This window comes from Peromyscus leucopus, chromosome 8b (assembly GCF_004664715.2).
Source record: "Peromyscus leucopus breed LL Stock chromosome 8b, UCI_PerLeu_2.1, whole genome shotgun sequence".
Taxonomy (NCBI): domain Eukaryota; kingdom Metazoa; phylum Chordata; class Mammalia; order Rodentia; family Cricetidae; genus Peromyscus; species Peromyscus leucopus.
The window spans coordinates 89399251-89419189 of record NC_051086.1 but is presented as its reverse complement, the minus strand read 5'-3'; the positions used below and the strand labels follow the sequence as shown (position 1 = coordinate 89419189).

At 45.0% G+C, this 19939-nt stretch overlaps 1 protein-coding gene across 1 annotated transcript in view; it reads left to right on the top strand.

The window, feature by feature from the left end:
- Nucleotides 1-19939, top strand: part of Nmt1 (N-myristoyltransferase 1) — a 40666-nt gene that overhangs the window by 533 nt on the left and 20194 nt on the right. Inside the window, exons 2-3 of the mRNA XM_028882642.2 lie at nt 13888-13996; nt 17521-17665. Of these exons, the coding sequence (XP_028738475.1) occupies nt 13888-13996; nt 17521-17665 (254 nt within the window). The remainder of the gene's footprint in view (nt 1-13887; nt 13997-17520; nt 17666-19939) is intronic.

Here is a 19939-nt window from a genome sequence, read left to right as displayed (position 1 = left end):
TGGACAACGTGACTAGCAATAAACTAATAATAAAGCATTTCGTTGTAGTTCACGGTCAATGAGGAAATTCACCAGGCTATACAAGCCATGTATATAATTATGTTGTAAAATACTACTTCCAGAGAATTCCAAAATATAAACTCACCTTATAAATCCTGTGTTACTAGCGATGTGGTAATGTTTTGACTTATTCAGTGTCTATTGACTCAAATAATCCGTAGGTATTATTAGAGTAACTCTTCTTGTACCTTTGTTAACTTAGTGAAGTAGCTCAAAGCTTCAACAAACGGATGTTGCTTCTTGGAGAATATGTGGTACTTTGTGGGATACTACTGCACATCTTGTACTTTAGGGTCTTTCCGGGGTGTTTTGGTTTTTGAGACAGGTTCTCGATGTGTAGTTCTGGCTGATCTGCGACTTGCCATGTAGAGCAGGTTGTCCCCAATCTCGGCATGATGTTCTTGCCTCTGCCTCTCAGGTATAGGGACTACTGTTACAGGCCACCATGTAGCTCTTACTATAAGTAATTGCTGTCATTTGTTACTGGAGAAGAAGAAATGGGCCAGATATTTGAGTGTTGTTTTTTCCAAATAAGTACATCTGTAAGCCAGTCACAGTGAATATTTTTGTTCACATTATTTGTCTGCTGCTAACCCCCCCCACCGTCCATCCATCTGTCCAGCTATCTATCTCTGTCTGTCTCTATACATACATACATATATATATGTATACACACACACACACACATACACACACACACACACACACACACACACACACACACACACACATATATATATATATATATATAAAATTCTGATTTTTTAAAGCCAGACTTTGTTATAGCCAGCTTGTCATTAGCTGTAACCGGCAGCTCTTAACTTCCCCCTTTCCCCCAGTGAAAATAAGATAAAGGTGAAAGGTCATAACCTTTGGATACACTCATTTAGTCTTCTATCTTAGAGATGGTTGAGCAAAGGATTAAATGATTAGCAGTTTGCCTGGGGGTGAGTTTTGGATTTAAAAAAGATCTAGCTTCTTGTTCTTTACCAGCATGAAAAAAAAAAATCACAAGAATGTGGCAGAAAAGGAAGCTTGCCAAATTTGATTTTATGACTGTGTTCTGTTGCTGTAACTCACAACAGATCTCATGGAACAGCCTTGTTTAAGCCAGCTATTCCCAAGAATGGAATCGCTGAGAAAGAGGAAGTAGGAGCTGGAAGAAGGGACAGGACAGGCCTCTTGAGAAAAAGTCCCTATCAAATGAGAGGGCTGAATATGAAAGTCATTTCAGAAGTGAAAGTATGATGTTTCCTCTGTTCATCTGTAACTGCACTCTTTTTCTCTGTTAAACTGTTGCCCTGATCACTGCCAATCTTTTTTTTTTTTAAATAGGTTTTGTACTCTGAAAAATTGTAATCAGCTTGCAACACTTTGCCCTGAGCTGGGGTGTAGCCTAGCCATAGAGCTCGTGCTTACCATGCGGCAGGCCCTGGTGTTCAACCACAAGCATGAAAACCAAGAAAATCCTGTTTGCCAGGAAGTTCTTTGTTTTAGTTATGGTACCACAGAGTACTAGCTCCCCTTTCCCCAAATCTTTGGGAGTGACCTCCCTCCTCCCCTCCCCCCGGGAAGGTGTTCTGTTACCAGGTATGTTTGAATGAGCAAATTATATTAGTTTACCAAATCTGGGGGTCTGTGAAAATGAATTAGTTTGGAGATGGCAGGTAAAAAGCAAAGGGCCTACTCAGGAAAGAGTCTACTTCTGACATTTAGAATCTGAATTTTCCATTAACGTTCAGAGCAAAGTGTTTTGGAAAGAGGCAGCATCACCCTGGGAAAAGTATGGACTTTGGAGTCATTCAGACCTGCTTTGAGCAGGATGTGGTGGTGCAACCTATTAATCCCAGCGCTCAGGAGGCAAAGACAGGTGGCTCTCTGTGAGGTCAAGGCCAGCCTTATCTATATAGCCAACCAGTGTGGGTTTCATAGTGAGACTGTCTACAAAAATAAGCTAAAACCTGATTTGAAAGCCTGGTTGTGATCCCAAGATCAACAGCTGTGGTCTTGGGAAAGTTTTCTTATCTACAGTGGTTTATGAATTTAGAGAGAAACATTAAAGGTAGCTCTTTTCTTTCTTCAGGTTTTCCCCAGCTTGCCTTCCATCATTTTTACAAGCTGTATTTTTGTAGGTTTTTTTTCTTTTTTTTTTTTGTAGTTTTACTATAGCAATAAATAATGTGTTTGATAACTTCTTGAGTGTGTCCAGGTCTCTGTCTCATGGGCTATTAAGGTGCATGAGAACAAGGATTAATTATGTCCTTGGAGATGAGATGCCTGGTGCTTAGTAGGTGTTACTGAGTGTTGGGTGAATGAAGGCAAATGTTAAAGTGCCTGGCCTATCTCAGTGTAAGGTCTCATGTAGCCCAGGCTGCCCTCAAACTCATTTTGTATTGAGAACGGTCTTGAATTTCTAGTTCTCCTGCCTGGACTTTCTTAGTTCTGAGATACAGACACATCTCCAGTCTCCAATTTTTCTTCTGTATGTATTTTTAACAGTAAATCTTGTCTTACTACAGAGTGTGTGTGTGTGTGTGTGTGTGTTTGGAAGTCAGAGGGAGGACAGTTCTGGGGAGTCAGTTCTCTCCTTCTGTCTTGTTAAGGCAGGGCTTTCGTTGTTTCGGCCTTGCCATACACTCTGGTTAACTGGTTCCCAAGCTTCCAGATGATTCTCCTATTCCCGCCTTGAGTCCTGTCCTAGGAGTGCTAAGATCACAGCTGTGTGCTGCCACATCCAGTTTTTTTGCGTGAGTTCTGAGGATGGAACTCCGGTCATCAGCTTTCACAGCTAGCACTTTTCTCACGGACCTACAACATCTTGTGAAATACCTACAGAAACCAGCCACCCTCTAGTTTATTATGGAAGTTCCTTTTTTTTTTCTTTTTGAAGTATTTCTTGCCCCCCATTACCTGTTTTAAGTTATTTATTTTAGTTAAAAACTTTAATTGTGTGTATATGCATGTGAGTGCAGGTACCTGAGGAGAGCTTAAAAAGGCTTCACATCCCCTGGACCTGGAGTTATGTGTGGTTATGAGCCTCTCAACAATGGACTATAGCCTGGAAGTGTAAGCTACATGACATGTCTTGTGTGTACACACTACATACGTGAATACTACATATATGTGTATATATATACACACATATATATATATGTATATTAGTGCAAGCTACATAAATCTTTGCTCGCCTAAATGCTTTTTATTCAGTGTCTTATCCTAGCAGCTGAACTGGGAACTGAACTCCTGCAGTATTGGTAAATGTGCTCTTAACCTCCGAGGCATCTCTCCACCCAACCCTTTTTATTTGTTTTGCATATTGGTGTGTGTATGTGTGTGGGTACACTAGAGATATTGTCTCCTATGAAGAAATTTAAGAAGAAAAGTAGCCAGGTGGTGGTGGTGCATGCCTTTAATCCCAGCACTCCGGAGGCAGAACCAGGCAGATCTGTGTGAAGCCAGCCTGGTCTACAGAGCGAGATCCAGGATAGGCACCAAAGCTACACAGAGAAACCCTGTCTTGAAAAAACAAAAACAAACAAACAAAAAACCACGCACACAAAAAAAACACTCTGAACAAAAAGCATTTAGGCAAGGAAAGATTTATGTAGCTTGCACTACATATTATGTAGTATGGACGTATGTAGTGTGTACACACAGTACATGTTATGTGGCTTACACTTCCAGGCTGCAGTCCATTGTTGGAAGGCAGGACAGGAACTCCAGTAGGAACTCAAAGACAGAAACCGTGGGGGAACACTTCTTCGTGCTTACTTCTACACTTGTGCTTAGCTGGTTTTCTCCTCCTCCTCTGCTGTCTTCACATGTATTTACGTCTGTGTGTCTGTTGTGTGTGTGCTGGTGTCTGTGGAAGCCAGAAGAGGACACCCGTTCCCATGGAGTTACAGATGGTTGTGAGTCACCCAGTATGGGTGCTAAGAACCAAACTCGCGGCCTCTGGAAAAACAGCTAGTGCTTTTTTAAAATGCAGGATCTTACTATGTAGCTCTGGAAGGCCTGGGACTTGTACCAGACTATCCTTGAACTCACAGAGATCCACCTGCCTCTGCCACCCAAGGGCTGGGATGACAGGTGTGCGGCACCATGCCCAGCACTACTAGTAATCGCTAGGCCATGTCTTAGGGCTCAGTTTCCTTCCTTCTACAGCTCAGGACCACTTGCCTAGGGATGGTGCTGCCCACAGTGGGCTGGGCTCCCGTGTCCGCAGGGCACGTCCCAGGCCAGTCTGATCTAGGCAGTTCCTCAATCCAGTCTCCTGAGATGACTGATCCAGGCTGTGTCAGGTAGCTAGGACAGAAGGGAGATTCCGCCCAGCTCCCTTCCTTGCTGTGTCTTGCTCTTGTCACAAACGGATGATGCCATCCATGCTGTTTGTCGGCTTGGGACTGCATCGAGCACTTGGGAAGAAGAAATCTTTTTAGTTCTGAAGCCCTTTCTTCATTCCACTCTTCAGCTTTTGGTTTTTCAAAACTAGATCAAAGCAAAATGAAGAGAACTCTCATCACTGATATCAAATAAGTATTCTAATTATATTTCCTAATTAAATGGTAGTTAAAAAGAAACTAATCAAGAGCTGCTTCAAAGAGAAGAAACTGGAGAGCCGAAGAAATTAAAAGTAAATGAAGCCTATTTCAGGAAGACTGCTGCCCATGGCACACTGCTTTCGCTGATCTCCCACATTGTTGGACTAATATGCCCACTCCAAACTTTGTCAGCTTTGCCAAGCTGCCAGTTAACCCTTTCTCTCTGGAGCTCAGGGAACGGGCTGCGGGAGGAGGATGCTGTAGCTTTTTCTCTTCTTTCTTAAAAAATCTCAAATCTCCACTTAAAAACAAATTTACTGCATTTCTTTATTTTTGTGCATTTTGTGTGTGCATAACGAGCTTGTGGAGGCCAGAGGACTGCTTGTGGGTCAGTTGTCTCTGTGGGTCTTGGGGATCAAACTCAGGTAGGTAGTCAGACCTGGCTGTAAGCACCTTTATCCACTAAGCCATCTATTTACCTACACCTCCATTTTTTATTTTCATTCATTCATTCATTCATTCATTCATTCAGTGGTTCGGGTTTTTTGAGACAGGGATTCTCTGTGTAGCCCTGGCTGTCCGAAACTCAGATCTTCCTGCCTTTGCCTTCCGGTGCTGGGACTAGAGACCTGCGCCACCACACCTGGCCACCCGCATTCTTTTTGCTTGTTTGCTTGTTTGTTGTTTGTGTTTCGGTTTGTAGCAAGGCTAGCTTTAGACTTCTGGTGAGAGGATCACTGCCTTAGCCTCCCAAGGGCTGGAATTACAGGCGTGAGCCTCAACTTCTAATTCAGCAAGCGCTACTGGTTTTTTTTTGGGGGGGGGCTGTTGAGACAGGGTTTCTCTGTGTAGCTTTGCGCCTTTCCTGGATCTCGCTCTGTAGACTAGGCTGGCCTCGAACTCACAGAGATCCTCCTGGCTCTGCCTCCCAAGTGCTGGGATTAAAGGTGTGCGCCACCACCGCCTGGCCAAGCTCTTCTTTTTAAGCCTCATTCTGATTCCTCAGAGGTGTCCTTGTGATTGTTCCCTTTAAAGCACATGAAATACTATGTTCTCTATACTAAGCACCTAAAATTAACAACTGAAATGCCCTGCCAGGACGGTGCTTGCTTTACACAGTCTGTCTGGTGTGCTGACTGGAGCAGCTGGAGGTTGACTGGAGTTGAGTGCCTGCTGTTACTGCTAGTGTGTGCTAAACCCTACGTGCATCTCTGGTTTCACTTAGGAAGGCCAGTTGGGCTTTTGTTGTGAGCCTCCACCTCGCCCTCCGACACTCAGAGGATCCCTTTGAAAGTGACTGCATGTGTTTCCCCTCTGGGATTGACTTCTGTATTCTGACCCAGCACCTTACACATGAGAGGCACAACCGCTGAGCAGCACTCCCAGCTCCTGCATCCTGTAGCAGCGAGAGTCCTCTCTTTGGATCTCTTCAGCAACGTGTGCATTTTCTCAGACAGGGAGTTGGGTGGCAGTGGAGCTGGCTGGCTCTTTAAACTCTCGCTGATAGACCAGGGTCGTCCTCAGTGACATGGATAGAATATGGAATAGCGTTTGGTTTGATCTTTGACTTGCCAGGTCACAATGCACCACACAGACTCAAACTGTTGAATTTCAGTGTTTATCTCATGTTAGCCTTGTTTTCTACTGGCCCAGCTTTTAGTCACTTCTATCAGAGTCTTTGTGAGCTCTCAAAAATAGCTCTCTTGCATGACAGGAATTGGCTCACTCATCCCTCCAAACATCCAGAGAAGGCAAAGGTGACCGACCGTAAGAGCAGGCTTCTGTAATTGCTGCCTCCAGTCTCCTTCCTTAGCCTCCGGGTGCCTCTGTGGCAGTAGGAATTTAGGAGTCACAAGCAGGTCTTGTTTTTAATTTATTACATTTTATTTATTTGCATATGTGCACATGTGCCACAGTATACAAGTGGATGTCAGACATCTTGAAGGAAGTCAGTTCTCTCCATTCCACCATGTGAATCCCGGGTTCAAACTCAGGTCATCGGGCTTGGCAGCCATCTATTCCCCGAACTCCCAACCTAACTCATTGGTGGGATGTGTGGAGTTTGGGGTGTAGTACCCTGTGATCCAGCAGCCACAGCAGTACAGAGAATATGCAGCTGATACTGCCTCCTGCCACCTGGTTTCCTCCTGAGTGTCCTTGTAAATGTCCCTCTGTCTGTCTGTCTCTGGGCTTTGTGAGTACTAGGATGATCGTTGGTGAATGTGTCACATCCCCAAGGGTAACTTCACTTGCAAAAGGCTCTCCTGATGTCGAAATTAGAACTAGAGTTCAGGATTTATTTCAGTACCTTTCTGGGGAAAACTTACTTTATAGTCCCAAGAATTAGCTTCTAGCTTTCAGAGGCAGAGAGAATGGGGGGCTGGGGTCATGGCTCAGCTGCCAAGAGCCCATCCTGCTCTACCAGAGGACCAGAGTTGGGTTCTAGCATGCATGGCAGGAGGCTTATACCTGCTTGTTACTCTAGCTCCAGGGAGCCTGACACCTCTGATCTCTGAGAGCACTGGCGCACGCCATGTACAAACATACACACATACATAAAAGTTAAAAAATTAAAACTGGGTATGGACCTATAGGCCTTTAATCCCAGCACTCGGGAGGCAGAGTCATGTGGATCTCTGTGAGTTCAAGGCCAACTTGGCCTACAAATCGAGTTCCAGGAAAGGCGCAAAGCTATACAGAGAAACCCTGTCTCAAAAAACCAAACCAAACCAAAGCAAAACAAAACAAAAACTGGGTATGGTCCTCTAGGCCTTTAATACCAGCATGTGAGAGGCAGAAGCAGGCGGATCTCTGTGAGTTTGAGGCCAGCCTGGTCTACATAGTGGGTTCCAGGGCATCTAGGGCTATATAGAAATATCCTGTGTCAAAATAAATAAATAAATAAAATTTAAGAAAGGAAGGAAGGAAAATAAAGCCATATGCCCTGGTACACAGGAAGCTGGCATAGGAGAATCTTGAGTTCAAGGTTAGCCATGGTGAGTCCCCATTGCAAACAAAACAAAAGAAGGAAATAAGTGACCAAAAGTTATGACTTTTCTTCTGAACTTTGCTCTCCGAAACCTGCAGTCTGTGTGGCAGCCAGGACGTACCATTTGAATAGTGCCAGTGGCTGTCTGCCTTGACCTTAGGAATAGGACGTGACCTAAGGAGGGCCACTGCCAGGAGCCAGGAAGTCGGTCATTGAAAACCCCAAGCAAGGCACAGAAGGGCACAGCCTCACTGCTTTCTCAGAACGTTGGCACAGCTGTCCTGTGGAAACAGCACTAGAGATGTTTCGCTGACCTCTTTTGGGCTGTAGCTTTTCTGAGTTTTATTTTAGTCCATTGTGCCTAGAAAGCATCAGGCAAGCATAAAACGATCCTAGCTGTGTGTGCAGTGTAACAGCAGGGGCTGTGAGGAACAGCTGTGTGGTGTGGCCCCTTTGCTCAGGACATTTTTAAAATCGTTGAGAGGCAAAGAAAGAAACCCATCATTTTATGTAAATAATTATACGTACAGTTTTTAGGGGATTATAATTTGAAAGCAGATGTCAGTGAGGAGTAAAAGATGGCTTTCAGAGTAAAACGCGGCTCATCCTCAGCATTACCTCAGACTGACCTGAGACTCTCCATCTTCCTGCCATTGTCTCCATGAACTGCAGGCATGTGCCTCCGTCTCTGCCTCTCCTTGCTACTTCTAACACCTGCTCTTCACACTAAAGCTTCCTTCCTGGGCCTAGTGTGAGAAGACAGTTAATAACTTGGCTTTGGAGGCTTCTCAGATACATCCTTATGGGGGGTGAGACTGTAACCAGTGCATGGTTCTCAACCTTCCTGATGCTGCCACCTTTAATACAGTTCATGTTGTGGTGACCCCCAAACCTTAAACTTTTCATTGCTCCTTCATAACTGTAACTTCGATACTGTTCTGAATCATAATGGAAATACCTGTGTTTTCTGATGGTCTTAGGTGACCCCAAGAGGTTGCAACCACAGGTTGGGAACGATGGCTTTAAACATGTCAGAGAGAAAAGGCTCTACCTCTTTAGAGATTTGTGGCTTGTCCCTGGGTACTGGTTGGTTAGTTGATGACCAACAGGTTACGGCAGATTGCTAGGAGACTCCTCCCAAGGCTGGAGGGTCCCTCTACTCTTTCTCTCCCATGATAAAAGATTTTAGTTCCCAGGCGCACACATTTGGGTGTTTGTCATCCCGTAAGGGAGAGGAGGCCTGTGTTCTGGACCCTTCGTGCTGTCGGCAAGTTCTGTGCTCCTGCTCATCTGTCAGCTTGCCCTTCCCACCCACCCACACACACCCGGCACTGTTCTATTTTAGAAGCACGGAGGCTCATTTTCCATCTCCTCCTGCTGCCCTGATTTTGTACAAGAGCATCCATAAGAATTCTTCTGTGCTTGAATTTAACATTTAGGGCCTTCATTAAAAAATGACATTCCTGTGGGGTGTGGTGGTGCACACCTTTGATCCCAGCACTCGGAGGCAGAGGCAGGCAGATCTGAGTTGGAGGCCAGCCTGGTCTACAGAGTGAGTTCCAGGACAGCTAGGACGACACAGAGAAACCCTGTTTCAAAAAAACAAAAATGACACATTTCTAGTTGAGCGTGATGGTTCACACTTATAATCCTAGTAGTCTAGTGGCTGAAGCAGGAGGATCACCATGAGTTCAAAACTAGCCAGGGCTGCAGTATAAGACCCAATCTCACACATGCCACTGTGTGTGTGTGTAGGTGGGTAGGCCAGAGGACAGTTGTGGAGCTGGTTCTCTTCCTACCTTTACATGAATCTCAGGTGTTGAATTCAGGTTGCCTGGCTGCTACTCCAGTGCCTTTTCCTTACGAAGCCATTTGACAGCTTTGAAGATGAGATTTCCTAATTGCTTTTCTTCCCTGTCTTGGATCTGCCATTCTCTCAATTCATCCTATATTTTTGCTAGGTTAGTTATTGATACTAGCCACATCCCCAGAGTCTCTCTGTGTAGCCCTGGCTGTCCTGGAACTCACTCTGTAGACCAGGCTGGCCTCGAACTCAGAGATCCGCCTGCCTCTGCCTCCTGAGTGCTGGGAGTGGGCCACCACCACCCAGCAACCAGCAGCCATTGTGTGTGTGAACACCCATCTCAGTTCCCATAGCAGACATTCCCTACTTCCCAAGGACAGATTTCTCCCAAGTCCCTGCTTGGTATTTTGGAATGGAAGGAGCAAGATAAGCTTTGTTTGCTGTAGTAAGTGTGTACCTCTGGTCAGTCTCTGTCTTGTATTTATAAAAGATTTCTGTATCAGTTTAAAACTGAATCCTGGCATGCCCTGTAATACTCAACCAAGATCCTGGCCTCCAAACTCCTGGGTTCAAGCAGTCTTACTCATCTTCCTAAGCAGTGATACTACACTGCCTCACTTAGCTTCCTCCAGCAGGTGTGTGTGTTCTCAAGGCCTTTGAGCTTGGTGTCTTATGAATGATTAAGTTATTATAATTGTCTTGAAAGTTCATGGTACTGGACTCCTAGGTGTCTCCTCTGATTCAGTTGTCTCCCTCTTTTGGGCTTTTTGTCTATAAGACTATGGCAACTTCATGTGTTCTCATAGTTGTGGCCCAGTACCTCAGTAGGATTAGTTATAAAATTAAAACATAAAGCCATCTGGGCAGTGGTGTTGCATGTTTTTAATCTAACACTTGGGAGGCAGAGGCTAGCAGATTTCTGTGAGTTCAAAGTCAGCCTGGTCTTCAAAGTGAGTTCCAGGACATCTAAAGCTGCACCAAGAAACCCTGTCTCAAAAAAACCAAGAACAAACAAACAAACATAAAGGCAGATGTGGTGTTGCATGCCGTTTGTCCTAGCACTTGGGAAGTAGAGGCAGGAGGATCTCTTTGAGTTGAAGGCCAGCCTGGTCTACAACTTTGTCTCAACACAAAACAGACCAGCTTACCACCAAAAACAGAACCAGAGTGCAGCCTGTGCTCTCTCTGCAGAAGTGGGGTCAGGTGGGGACAGTGCCCACAGCTCTCTTCTGAAGAGGCGTGGGAAGGTAGACTGACTGACCAACTTTCTTTCTTTGACAGTTTCACTGTGTAGTCCTGGCTGGCTTGGAACTCGTTCTGTAGACCAAGATGGCCACAAACTTGGAATGACCTTCCTGCCTCTCCCTCCCAGGTACTCGGCCGTAGGCTCGTGCCATGGCTCCTGTGACCATGCTCAGCCAAGGAAGACATTCTGTAGCGATTTTGCACACTTTGTGAAGACTTACAAAGCCGAAAGGTGGCCATTTATTGCCATGTAAAATTGTGTTTAGTAAATATCCAATTGGTTAACTAACATGCAGCAGTTTCTTTTTATAGTTGTTTGTGGGTTTGAGACCTAGTCTTGATGTGTAGCCTTGGCTGGCCTGGGACTCCCCATCTAGACCAGGGTGGCCTTGACTTTGTGGCGATGATCTTGCCTCTGTTTCCCAAAAAAACGACCCACCACACCTGGATGCAGCATTTCTTCACCTTCACCTTTTGGTTCTTTTTTCACAGAAGTATAAAAGTGATTCGTATGAGCCGGGTGGTGGTGGTGGTGTGCATACCTTTTTAATCCTAGCACTCAGGTGGCAGAGGTGGGCAGATCTCCAAGTTCAAGACCAGCTACACAGACAAACATAAGATTTGTGTGGGAATTCATACACAGGGCCCTGATCATTCACTCTGTAAACGACATGAATAAAGCACATTAACTGGATTTTATTTAACTTTTCAACACTACACATAATCCAGAGACTGAAAAGAGAGTATCTCTGAAATAAAAAGACTGCAAAGTGGTGACAGGCTCTGAATGGGATTACATAGGATAACAAGTGAACTATTAAGAGGCAGTTATCTAGGAGCTGGAGAGATGGCTCAGCCGTTAAGAATACTGGCTGCTCTTCAAGAGGACTCAGGTTCAATTCCCAGCACCTACACGGCAGCTCACGACTGTCTGTAACTTCAAGATCTGACACCCTCACATAGATAACTACACATGCAGGCAAAACACCAATGCACATTAAAGAGAGAGAGAGAGAGACAGAGCTGAGTGGTGGTGGCGCATGCCTTTAATCACAGCACTAGGCAGGCAGAGGCAGGTAGATCTCTGTGAGTTCGAGGCCAGCCTGGGCTACAGATTGAGTTCCAGGAAAGGTTCTAACGCTTCACAGAGAAGCTCTGTCTCAAAAAACCTAAATAAATAAATAAAAGAGGAAGTTATCTGGGTTCGTGGGTAACTGTGGCTCCTATTTTTTTGGCCTCGGAAGATTGACTGAGCACCTGGTTGTAAGGAGTTTGCCTTTCCATCTCTGAATGTCCTTGGTCCCCTCTGTGCTGTGCCTTCTGTGTCTCATTAACAGAATACTCATTAGATGTGTTTGTGTCCAGACGTGATGACCATATGCTTGTCTGAGGGAGAGAGCTGCCAGCCTTGACTTCTGGCTTTATAATCCTTCTACCGTCTCCTAAATCCCCTGTCCATGGAATAAGAGGACGTAAATCTGGAGACTCCACATATAAAGAGATGACAGTGTATTTCTACCAGATCCACCCCCACCCTTTTTTCCTTCCAGGACTGGGGATAAAACCTGTTGTCTAGAGCATGCTAGGCAAGCACTCTGCCACTGAGCTACAGCCTTAGCCCAAGAAACGGAAGTGTGTGATTACAGGTTGCTTTCTCTTTATATATGTATACTTGATACTACTGATAGCATTTATCAATTGCATTAATATTCAAATAACCACACGGTACTTTGAAACCCTGAAGGATCTGTTTCCTTTTTTAAATTAAAAAAAAAAAATTTTTTTAAAGCAGTATCTTTCACTGTAACTCCGGCTAGCCTACAGCTCTGTGTTCTCCTCCAGACTGGCCTGGGACTCGGAGCCACCATGTCTTTTTTCAGATGAGGTTTTACAGTGTAGCCCTTGCTGGCCTGGAACTTACTGTGTAGGTCAGGCTAGCCTTGAACTCACAAAGTTCTGCCTCCTGCATGTTGGGATTAAAGATGCGCACCACCATGTCTCTTTACGTCGTCCCCACTGAGCCTCCCAGGTGCTCTAGTAGCAGTTATGCGACACCATGCCTGGCCTGACTGACATCTTAATGCAGGTAGAAGACGGTTTTGCGTGTCTTACTAAGGGAAGACAGCATGAGGGAGTCCCTTTACTGCTTCTACACAGAGTTTTCATCTGCCCGTGGCGAAAGTAGCTGCATGAGACTGCTGTGGTTGGATTTTCCCATCACTCCTAGTTCTGGTTTGCCATCGGTGACCACTCAATCTTGCTGCCTAATGTCTAGTTCAGGCACTTCTCTTTATTGACCCTTTTGGGCGTGGACTGCAGTAATGTCAGACGCTTCTGTTCTTCATCCCGCTCTCCTTTCCATACTGTCTTGTGTGCTGGGTCCAGTTGGGGAAACCCAGTGAACATACCACTTGGAGAAGTCGGGGCAAAGAATTCCCAAAAGACTGCTACTGTCCTTTGGCTGTCCTTTTTAATTTAGAGCCATAAGGAAGTGGTGTTGGTACCAACACAGTGTTGACACATGTCTTTAGCGCAGGCTGACAATCTAAAGAAATAAGTACACATTCCTCCACCTCCCAAAAAAGGATGTAGTGACTCATAACTGTCATCCCAGCTCTCGGGAGGCTGAGGCAGGAAGATTGCCATAAGTTTGAGGCCAGCCTGAGATAACAAACTGAGTATCAGGTTAGCCAAGGTTACATAGCAAGACTTTGTCTCCAAAAAAAAAAAAAAAAAGAAAAAAAAAAAAAGAGAAAAGAAAAGGAAAAGACTGGGAATGTAGTTCAGTAGTTCAGTTGGTAGAAAGCTTTCTTTACATGCAAGAAGCTTTGGGTTTGAACCCCATAAATGAGGTGGGTGGAGTACCTGTAACCTCAGTATTCTGGAGGTGAAAGCAGGAGGATCATCCAAAGTCATTGATGGAGATCAGCTTGGCTGCTTGAGACCCTGTTTCAGTGAGCGAGTGAGTGAATGAGTGAATGAATGAATGAATGAATGCAAGAACAGAAAAGGCTCTTTAAAATAAATAGTTCATGCATTGCACATTGTCTCCTCCCTTGGGAGCTGAAGGGTGGGCGTGGAGGGGGAGCTGAGCTGTGCTTGCTAGTGTCCTCCAAACGCCCCTTCTGGGAGCTGGATTCTCCAGTCTGCTTCTGAAGCCAGCAGCTTGGTTAGGAAGGTCTGCTCTACAGAAGAGCCTTTTGTCTGTGGTTTAAAGCATCCGGTGTTCTTTTTACTTTGTCTTTCAGTGGCTTGAGTCCAGCCAATGACACTGGAGCCAAGAAGAAGAAGAAGAAACAGAAGAAGAAGAAAGAGAAAGGCAGCGACACAGATGCGGCCCAGGATCAGCCTGTGAAGGTAACGAGGGGACTCCTCAGGGCTGATGAGTGTCGAGGTCCAAGTGCAGGGACAGTGTAGACTGATCATCTCCACTCCAGTGCTGTCTGTCCTCTGTGCCCTTCCTTGGTGATGAAACTGCTCTCAGTACCTTAAAAGACCCAGCAGGTGTACCCGACTCCAAGCGCAGTACCAGAATCACAGAATTACAGGCGTGTATCGCATGTGTGTGTGTCAGGTGCCACAGAGTGATGGCGTGACAGCCCCTGCTTCTTAGAGCCGTGGTTCTTGGTCTTCTGGGTCTTAAGTCTCTTGCAGGCAGGCCTGGTGACCAGCTTGGTCCCCTGGACCCCCACAGTGGAAGGAGAGAACCGACTCCTGAAAGTTATTCTCTGACCTCCACACACACACTGTGGCATGTGCACACATACACAATATTTGTTTTTTGGTTTGGTTTTATTTTAGGGGGGATTTTTTTTTTTCAAGACAGTTTCTCTGTGTAGCTTTGGCTGTCCTGTAACTCACTCTGTTGACCAGGCTGGTCTTGAACTCACAGTGATCTGACTGCTTCTGCCTCCTGAGTCCTGGGATTAAAGGCATGTGCCACCACCAAAATATTTTTTAATTTAAAAGAAAATCATTAGCAGCAGTTCTCAACCTGGGGGTCATGACCCCTTTCACAGAGGTCACTATCAGATAGCCTGCATATCAGGTATTTACATTATGATTTATAACATCAGCAAAATTACAGTTATGAAGTAGCAACAGAATAATTTTATGGTTGGGGGGGGTCACCACAACATGAGGGTTGCAATATTAGGGAGGCTGAGAACCACCATATTGCAGTATCACAATCAAAAAGCAAACAATCAGAATACCCATCAGTTAATCAGTCAGGGGCTGGGTCAATACACTGTGGTGCACACACGTAGTGCATTTGGAGGCATAGTATGTAGTTTTGTCTCCCCAAAGAGAAGGTCTAAGACACTGGGATTAATGTGCTAAGATCTAACCAGGAGCCTCCCACACACTTACCATGCTCTGCTACTGAGCCACACACCCCTAGCTTCCTTCGAATGCGTAGGCTTGAGGTTTGTTTTGTTTCATAAATTTTATTTAAGACACAAGTCTCTTGCCTTGGAACTTGCTGTGTCGACCAGACTGATCTGGAATTTACAGAGATCCTCCAGCTTCTGCCTAGGTTAAAAGTGTGTGCCGCTACCAAGTGAACTCCAGGAAAGGCGCAAAGCTACGCAGAGAAACCCTGTCTCGATAAACCAAAAAAAAAAAAAAAAAAAAAAAAAGTGTGTGCCATGTCTGATGTAAGGCATGATTTGTTGTAGAATATTATAAAACTGAATTTTTATGCTTTTTTGCTTTTTTTTTTAATGTGTTATTTTGTGACCCTAGGGCTTGAACCCAGTGTCTTGCACATGCAAGGCAGTTCTCTACCACTAAGCTATACCTCTAGCACCCATTTTTGCTCTGTGTGGGGGCTGTAGGTGTGTTTGTGGACGTGCATGCACATGCTTCTTCATACCAGGTGAGGCAAATGTACAGCCTACCTGGAGAAGTTCAAGGTAACTTCTGACAGTTGGTTCTCTCTTCCCACTGTGTGGGTCCTGGGCATTGAACTCAGGTCATCAGGCTTAGCAGGAAATACCTTTACCCACTGAGCCATCTTACTAGCTTCCAATTTTACTTTTTGAAAAAGATGTCTATGGTTTTAAAACTTGCATCCAGAGAAGTCTGGGGTTCTATATATTTCTCACATTTTTTAGGTTAAAACTATTCATACAAGGATTATAGTTAAGGGGACGAGGTTGATTTTTATGCATCTAGGTATTTTGCCTGCATGTATATCTATACGTCACGTGTGCAGTGTCTATGGAGGCCAGAGGAGAGTGTTGGAGCCTCTGGAACTGGAGTCAGAGACAGTTGTGAGCTGCCACATGGGTGCTGGAAATCAAACCTGGGTCCTCTGGAAGAGCAGCCAGTGCTCTTAACTGTTGAAGCATCTCTCCAGCCCCTTCCTCTTTTTGTTTTTTTCCTTTTTAAGACATTATCTTATGTTGCCCATGCTGACCTTGAATTTCTGACCCTCATATCCAGGCCTCTCAGGGACTACAAACTTATGCCACTACACCTAGCTACAGGTTTTTTTTTTTTTTTTTTTTTTTTTTTTCTTTGTATTTTCTATGTTCTGCGTTGCTTGAAATTTTGCACTTGGCTCTATTACTTTTGGCGTAAACAACATGAGATTGAGATGGGGAAAATACTATAGGCAAATCCAAGTGTAGTGGTGCACACTGGTAATCCTAGCAGAGGCAAGAAGATCAGCTGAAAGTTTGAGGTCAGCCTGATCTACTTAGGGATTTCCTGGCCAGCGAAGACTATATAGTGAGACCCTGTGCAAAACAAAAAACAAACAAAAAAAGACCAAAAAATAAAACAACAATATTCCATAGGTAGCACCCATTAGCTAATTTTTAGCTACTCTTTTCTCCATTTCTTACATAAATAACCTCTGATTCGAACTAAAGAACCACATGATTTTTTATTGTACCCTTTAACTTGAACTCTTGGTTATATGTTTGTGTGTACTTGTTCATATACGTTGCATTTTTTTTTTTTTTTTTTTTTTTTTTTGGAGCTGAGGATCGAACCCAGGGCCTTGCGCTTTCTAGGCAAGCGCTCTACCACTGAACTAAATCCCCAGCCCCTATATTGCACATGTTATGTGGAGGCTGGAGGCCAGCATCAGGTTTCTTTCTTAATCACTTGCCACCTTATTTTTGAGATGGGTTTCTCATGACTCTGGAGCTCCATGACTTGGCCAGATTGGTTGGGCTGCAGGTCCCAGGGATCCTCCTGGCTTCTGCTCCCCAGCAGAAGGATTATTCACACCACCATGTCGACTCTTTTATCTGGGTGCTGAAGAGCAGGCTCAGCCCTCATGCTGCAGTGGCGAGCACTGTACCAACCGGGCTGTCTCTTCAGCCCCGGACGCTTGGTGTTTTCATACAGCGTCTCATGGAGCCAGGATGGGCCTCAAACGTCTTCTTTTTTTTGGTTTTTTGAGACAGGGTTTCTCTGTGTAGCTTTGTGCCTTTCCTGGATGGAACTCACTCTGTAGACCAGCTTGGCCTTGAACTCACAGAGATCCGCCTGGCTCTGCCTCCCAAGTGCTGGGATCAAAGGTGTGCACCACCACTGCCCGGCGGCCTCAAACTTCTAATCCTCTTGCCTCTACCTCCTGAGAACTAGGATTACAGATGTGTACTCCTGTACCAAGCTAACTCTTTGTTTGTCTGTCTGTCTGTCTGTTTGTTTGTTTGAGACAGGCTCTCACTATTGAGCACCGGTTGGCCAGGAGCTCTCTGTGTAAACCAAACTGGCTCACAGAGCTTTGCCCGCCTCTGCCTCCAGTGCTGGGATAAAAGGTGTGCTTTACCACACCTGACCTAGCTAACTCTTGAACTCACAATGACTCATAAGTCTTATTAACACAATGGATCTTTTCTTTCTCCACCTGTCTTGTCCAGATGAACTCTTTGCCAGCAGAGAGGATCCAGGAAATACAGAAGGCCATTGAGCTGTTCTCAGTGGGTCAGGGACCTGCCAAAACCATGGAGGAGGCCAGCAAGCGAAGCTACCAGTTCTGGGATACACAGCCGGTCCCCAAATTGGGTATGTGTTTCCATTTGCAGGTGAGAGTAAGGAGTGTGTCTTAGCTTCGCTTTTGTGGGAGTTTTGTAGGGGAGGCCCTAAGGTCCTAGAGATCATTATTTCTGGAGGATTGTCTTTAAAAGGGGCACATAAAAGACTGTTGTTCAGAGACCTTATCATTTCACAGCAGCACACACAGAACAAACCACAGTTCTTTTCAGTCCATCATCATCTTAAATCTACAGAGAACAATTAGCACATGAGGAGTGGGGATGCCTGTCCATGGGTCTATCTTCCCACTTAAATTAGTGAAAGACTGTTTTGTTTGTGTGGACAAATGTGAACTCTGAAGCCATAATGAAGTCAGGAGGGGTGGCACCTTTACTTCCAGCTCCTGGAGGCAGAAACAATTGGATCTCTGTGTTTGAGGCCAGCCTGGTCTACAAGGGGTATTTCAGTCCAGCCAGAGCTACATAGTGAGACCCTGTCTCAAAATAAAACTAATCTAAAAAATGCTGTAATAAATTTGTAAAGGGGTTAGACAGACAGAAATCCCAAAAGTATTCCAGAAGTGACTGTGCATACTGGAGTTAGAGGTGTCTGCTAGGCCTGAAGCACAGCTGACCTTGGCCACTGACCTCAGGGCTTCTGGTGGACATAGGTTTTAGGAGTGATTGGGTTTTGCTTCTGGGACCATTGAGGATCACTTCTTCTTTCTTATGTATGTAGTTGAGGAAGTAACTTGTGTTTTCTTAAAATCTTTATCCTTTTTAAACTATCTGATTGTGTGTGTATGAGTGCCTGTGAGTGCAGCCACGGAACAACAGGCAGATGTGAGCCGCCCAGTACTGGTGCTGGGACTGAATTTGGGTCCCTGCAGCATGTTCTCTTAATTGCTGAGCCATCTCTCCAGCCCCCAAACGCATGCTCTGACACGAAATGTAAGTGGTGATCAAGTTGCCAGTGTAACTGTCCTCCAGAAACATTATAAGACTTCTAGTACATCATGGGAGGGCAGAGCAAGTCAAATACCAGGAGGAAAAAGACAGCTGTGCCCACATTTGTCTGCAGAGGTGGAAAGCATACATAGCAGGTGTTTCCCAACTTAAAGTGGTCAGTGCCATGATGGGTAGCCAGTATAAAGTAAAAATAGCCTGGTGTGGTGGCACATCCTTTAATCCTAGCACTCTGGAGGCAGAGGCATCTCTGAGTTTGAGGCCAGGCTGGTCTATATAATGAGTTCTAGGACAGACAGACAGGGCCATGTAGAGAGACCGTGTCTCAAAAACAGAACAAAGTAAGCTCTGCTCTGGGGCAGTTGTAGCTGTCAGCTTGGCAACAACACAGACTCGATTTGAGGAGATAGAAACAGGGAGGGAACAGTGAGGGATACATTGTCTATCTGCTCCCCACATCTGCACTGACCCTGGTAAGGAGCTAGACGTATTTGAAGAGTCCCTCACTCTACCATTGGTGAGATTCCCCGATGGGCTGCTCTGTGTTCTGGCCTAGTTTTTAGGTAATCTCTTGGGTTAAGGTTCATTCGAGAAAATAACTTTGCTCCAGCCCAGAGAATAGGAGCTGATGAAGAGATGAGTTAAGATTTGGCCAGTCAGGACCTAATTAAGGATATCTCTGTTTCACTGAGTCAGGCATAAGCTAGTCTGCATGGCAGAGACCTTACCTTTCCCTTCTGCACACCGTGAGGATGGTGCTGGGTGGTTACTTGCTTTTTTCCCACTTAAACAGGGGAGGCTTTGCTTTGTTTTGTTTTGTTTTTCTTTGAGGTGACTTTGTTTTCAAGACAGGGTCCTTGGACTTGTCCTTCTGCCTCACCCAGCTGTCTACGCCGTGGGGTTACAGGTGTGAACCACCATTCTCGGCCTAAATGGGGGACTGTTGATTGTAAAGTTCATGCAGTATGCTGTGTTGAGTTGGGCCTCCCTGTGGCGTAGACCTGTTATCCCTGCTACTTGGGAGGTAGAGACAGAAAGCATAAGTTGAGGGCCAGCCTGAGCCACAGACAGAATGAGTTCAAGGCCAGTTTGGATAAAGTAGAAAGACTTTGTCTCAAAAAATAAAAATTAAAAAAAGGGTGCTGTGTTATTAACATGTCTCACCTTATTGAGATTTTAATTAAACTCTGTCCTGCTGAAGAGGCCTAGAATTCTTCATAGTTTAAAAATCACTGTAAGTTCACCTATGAAATGCCTCCAGACAGTTTTTAGTCTGTATCAGGGCATCTTCAACTTTTTCCATTTGTGATTCCTTTTTCTTTCTTTTTTCTTTTTTGTT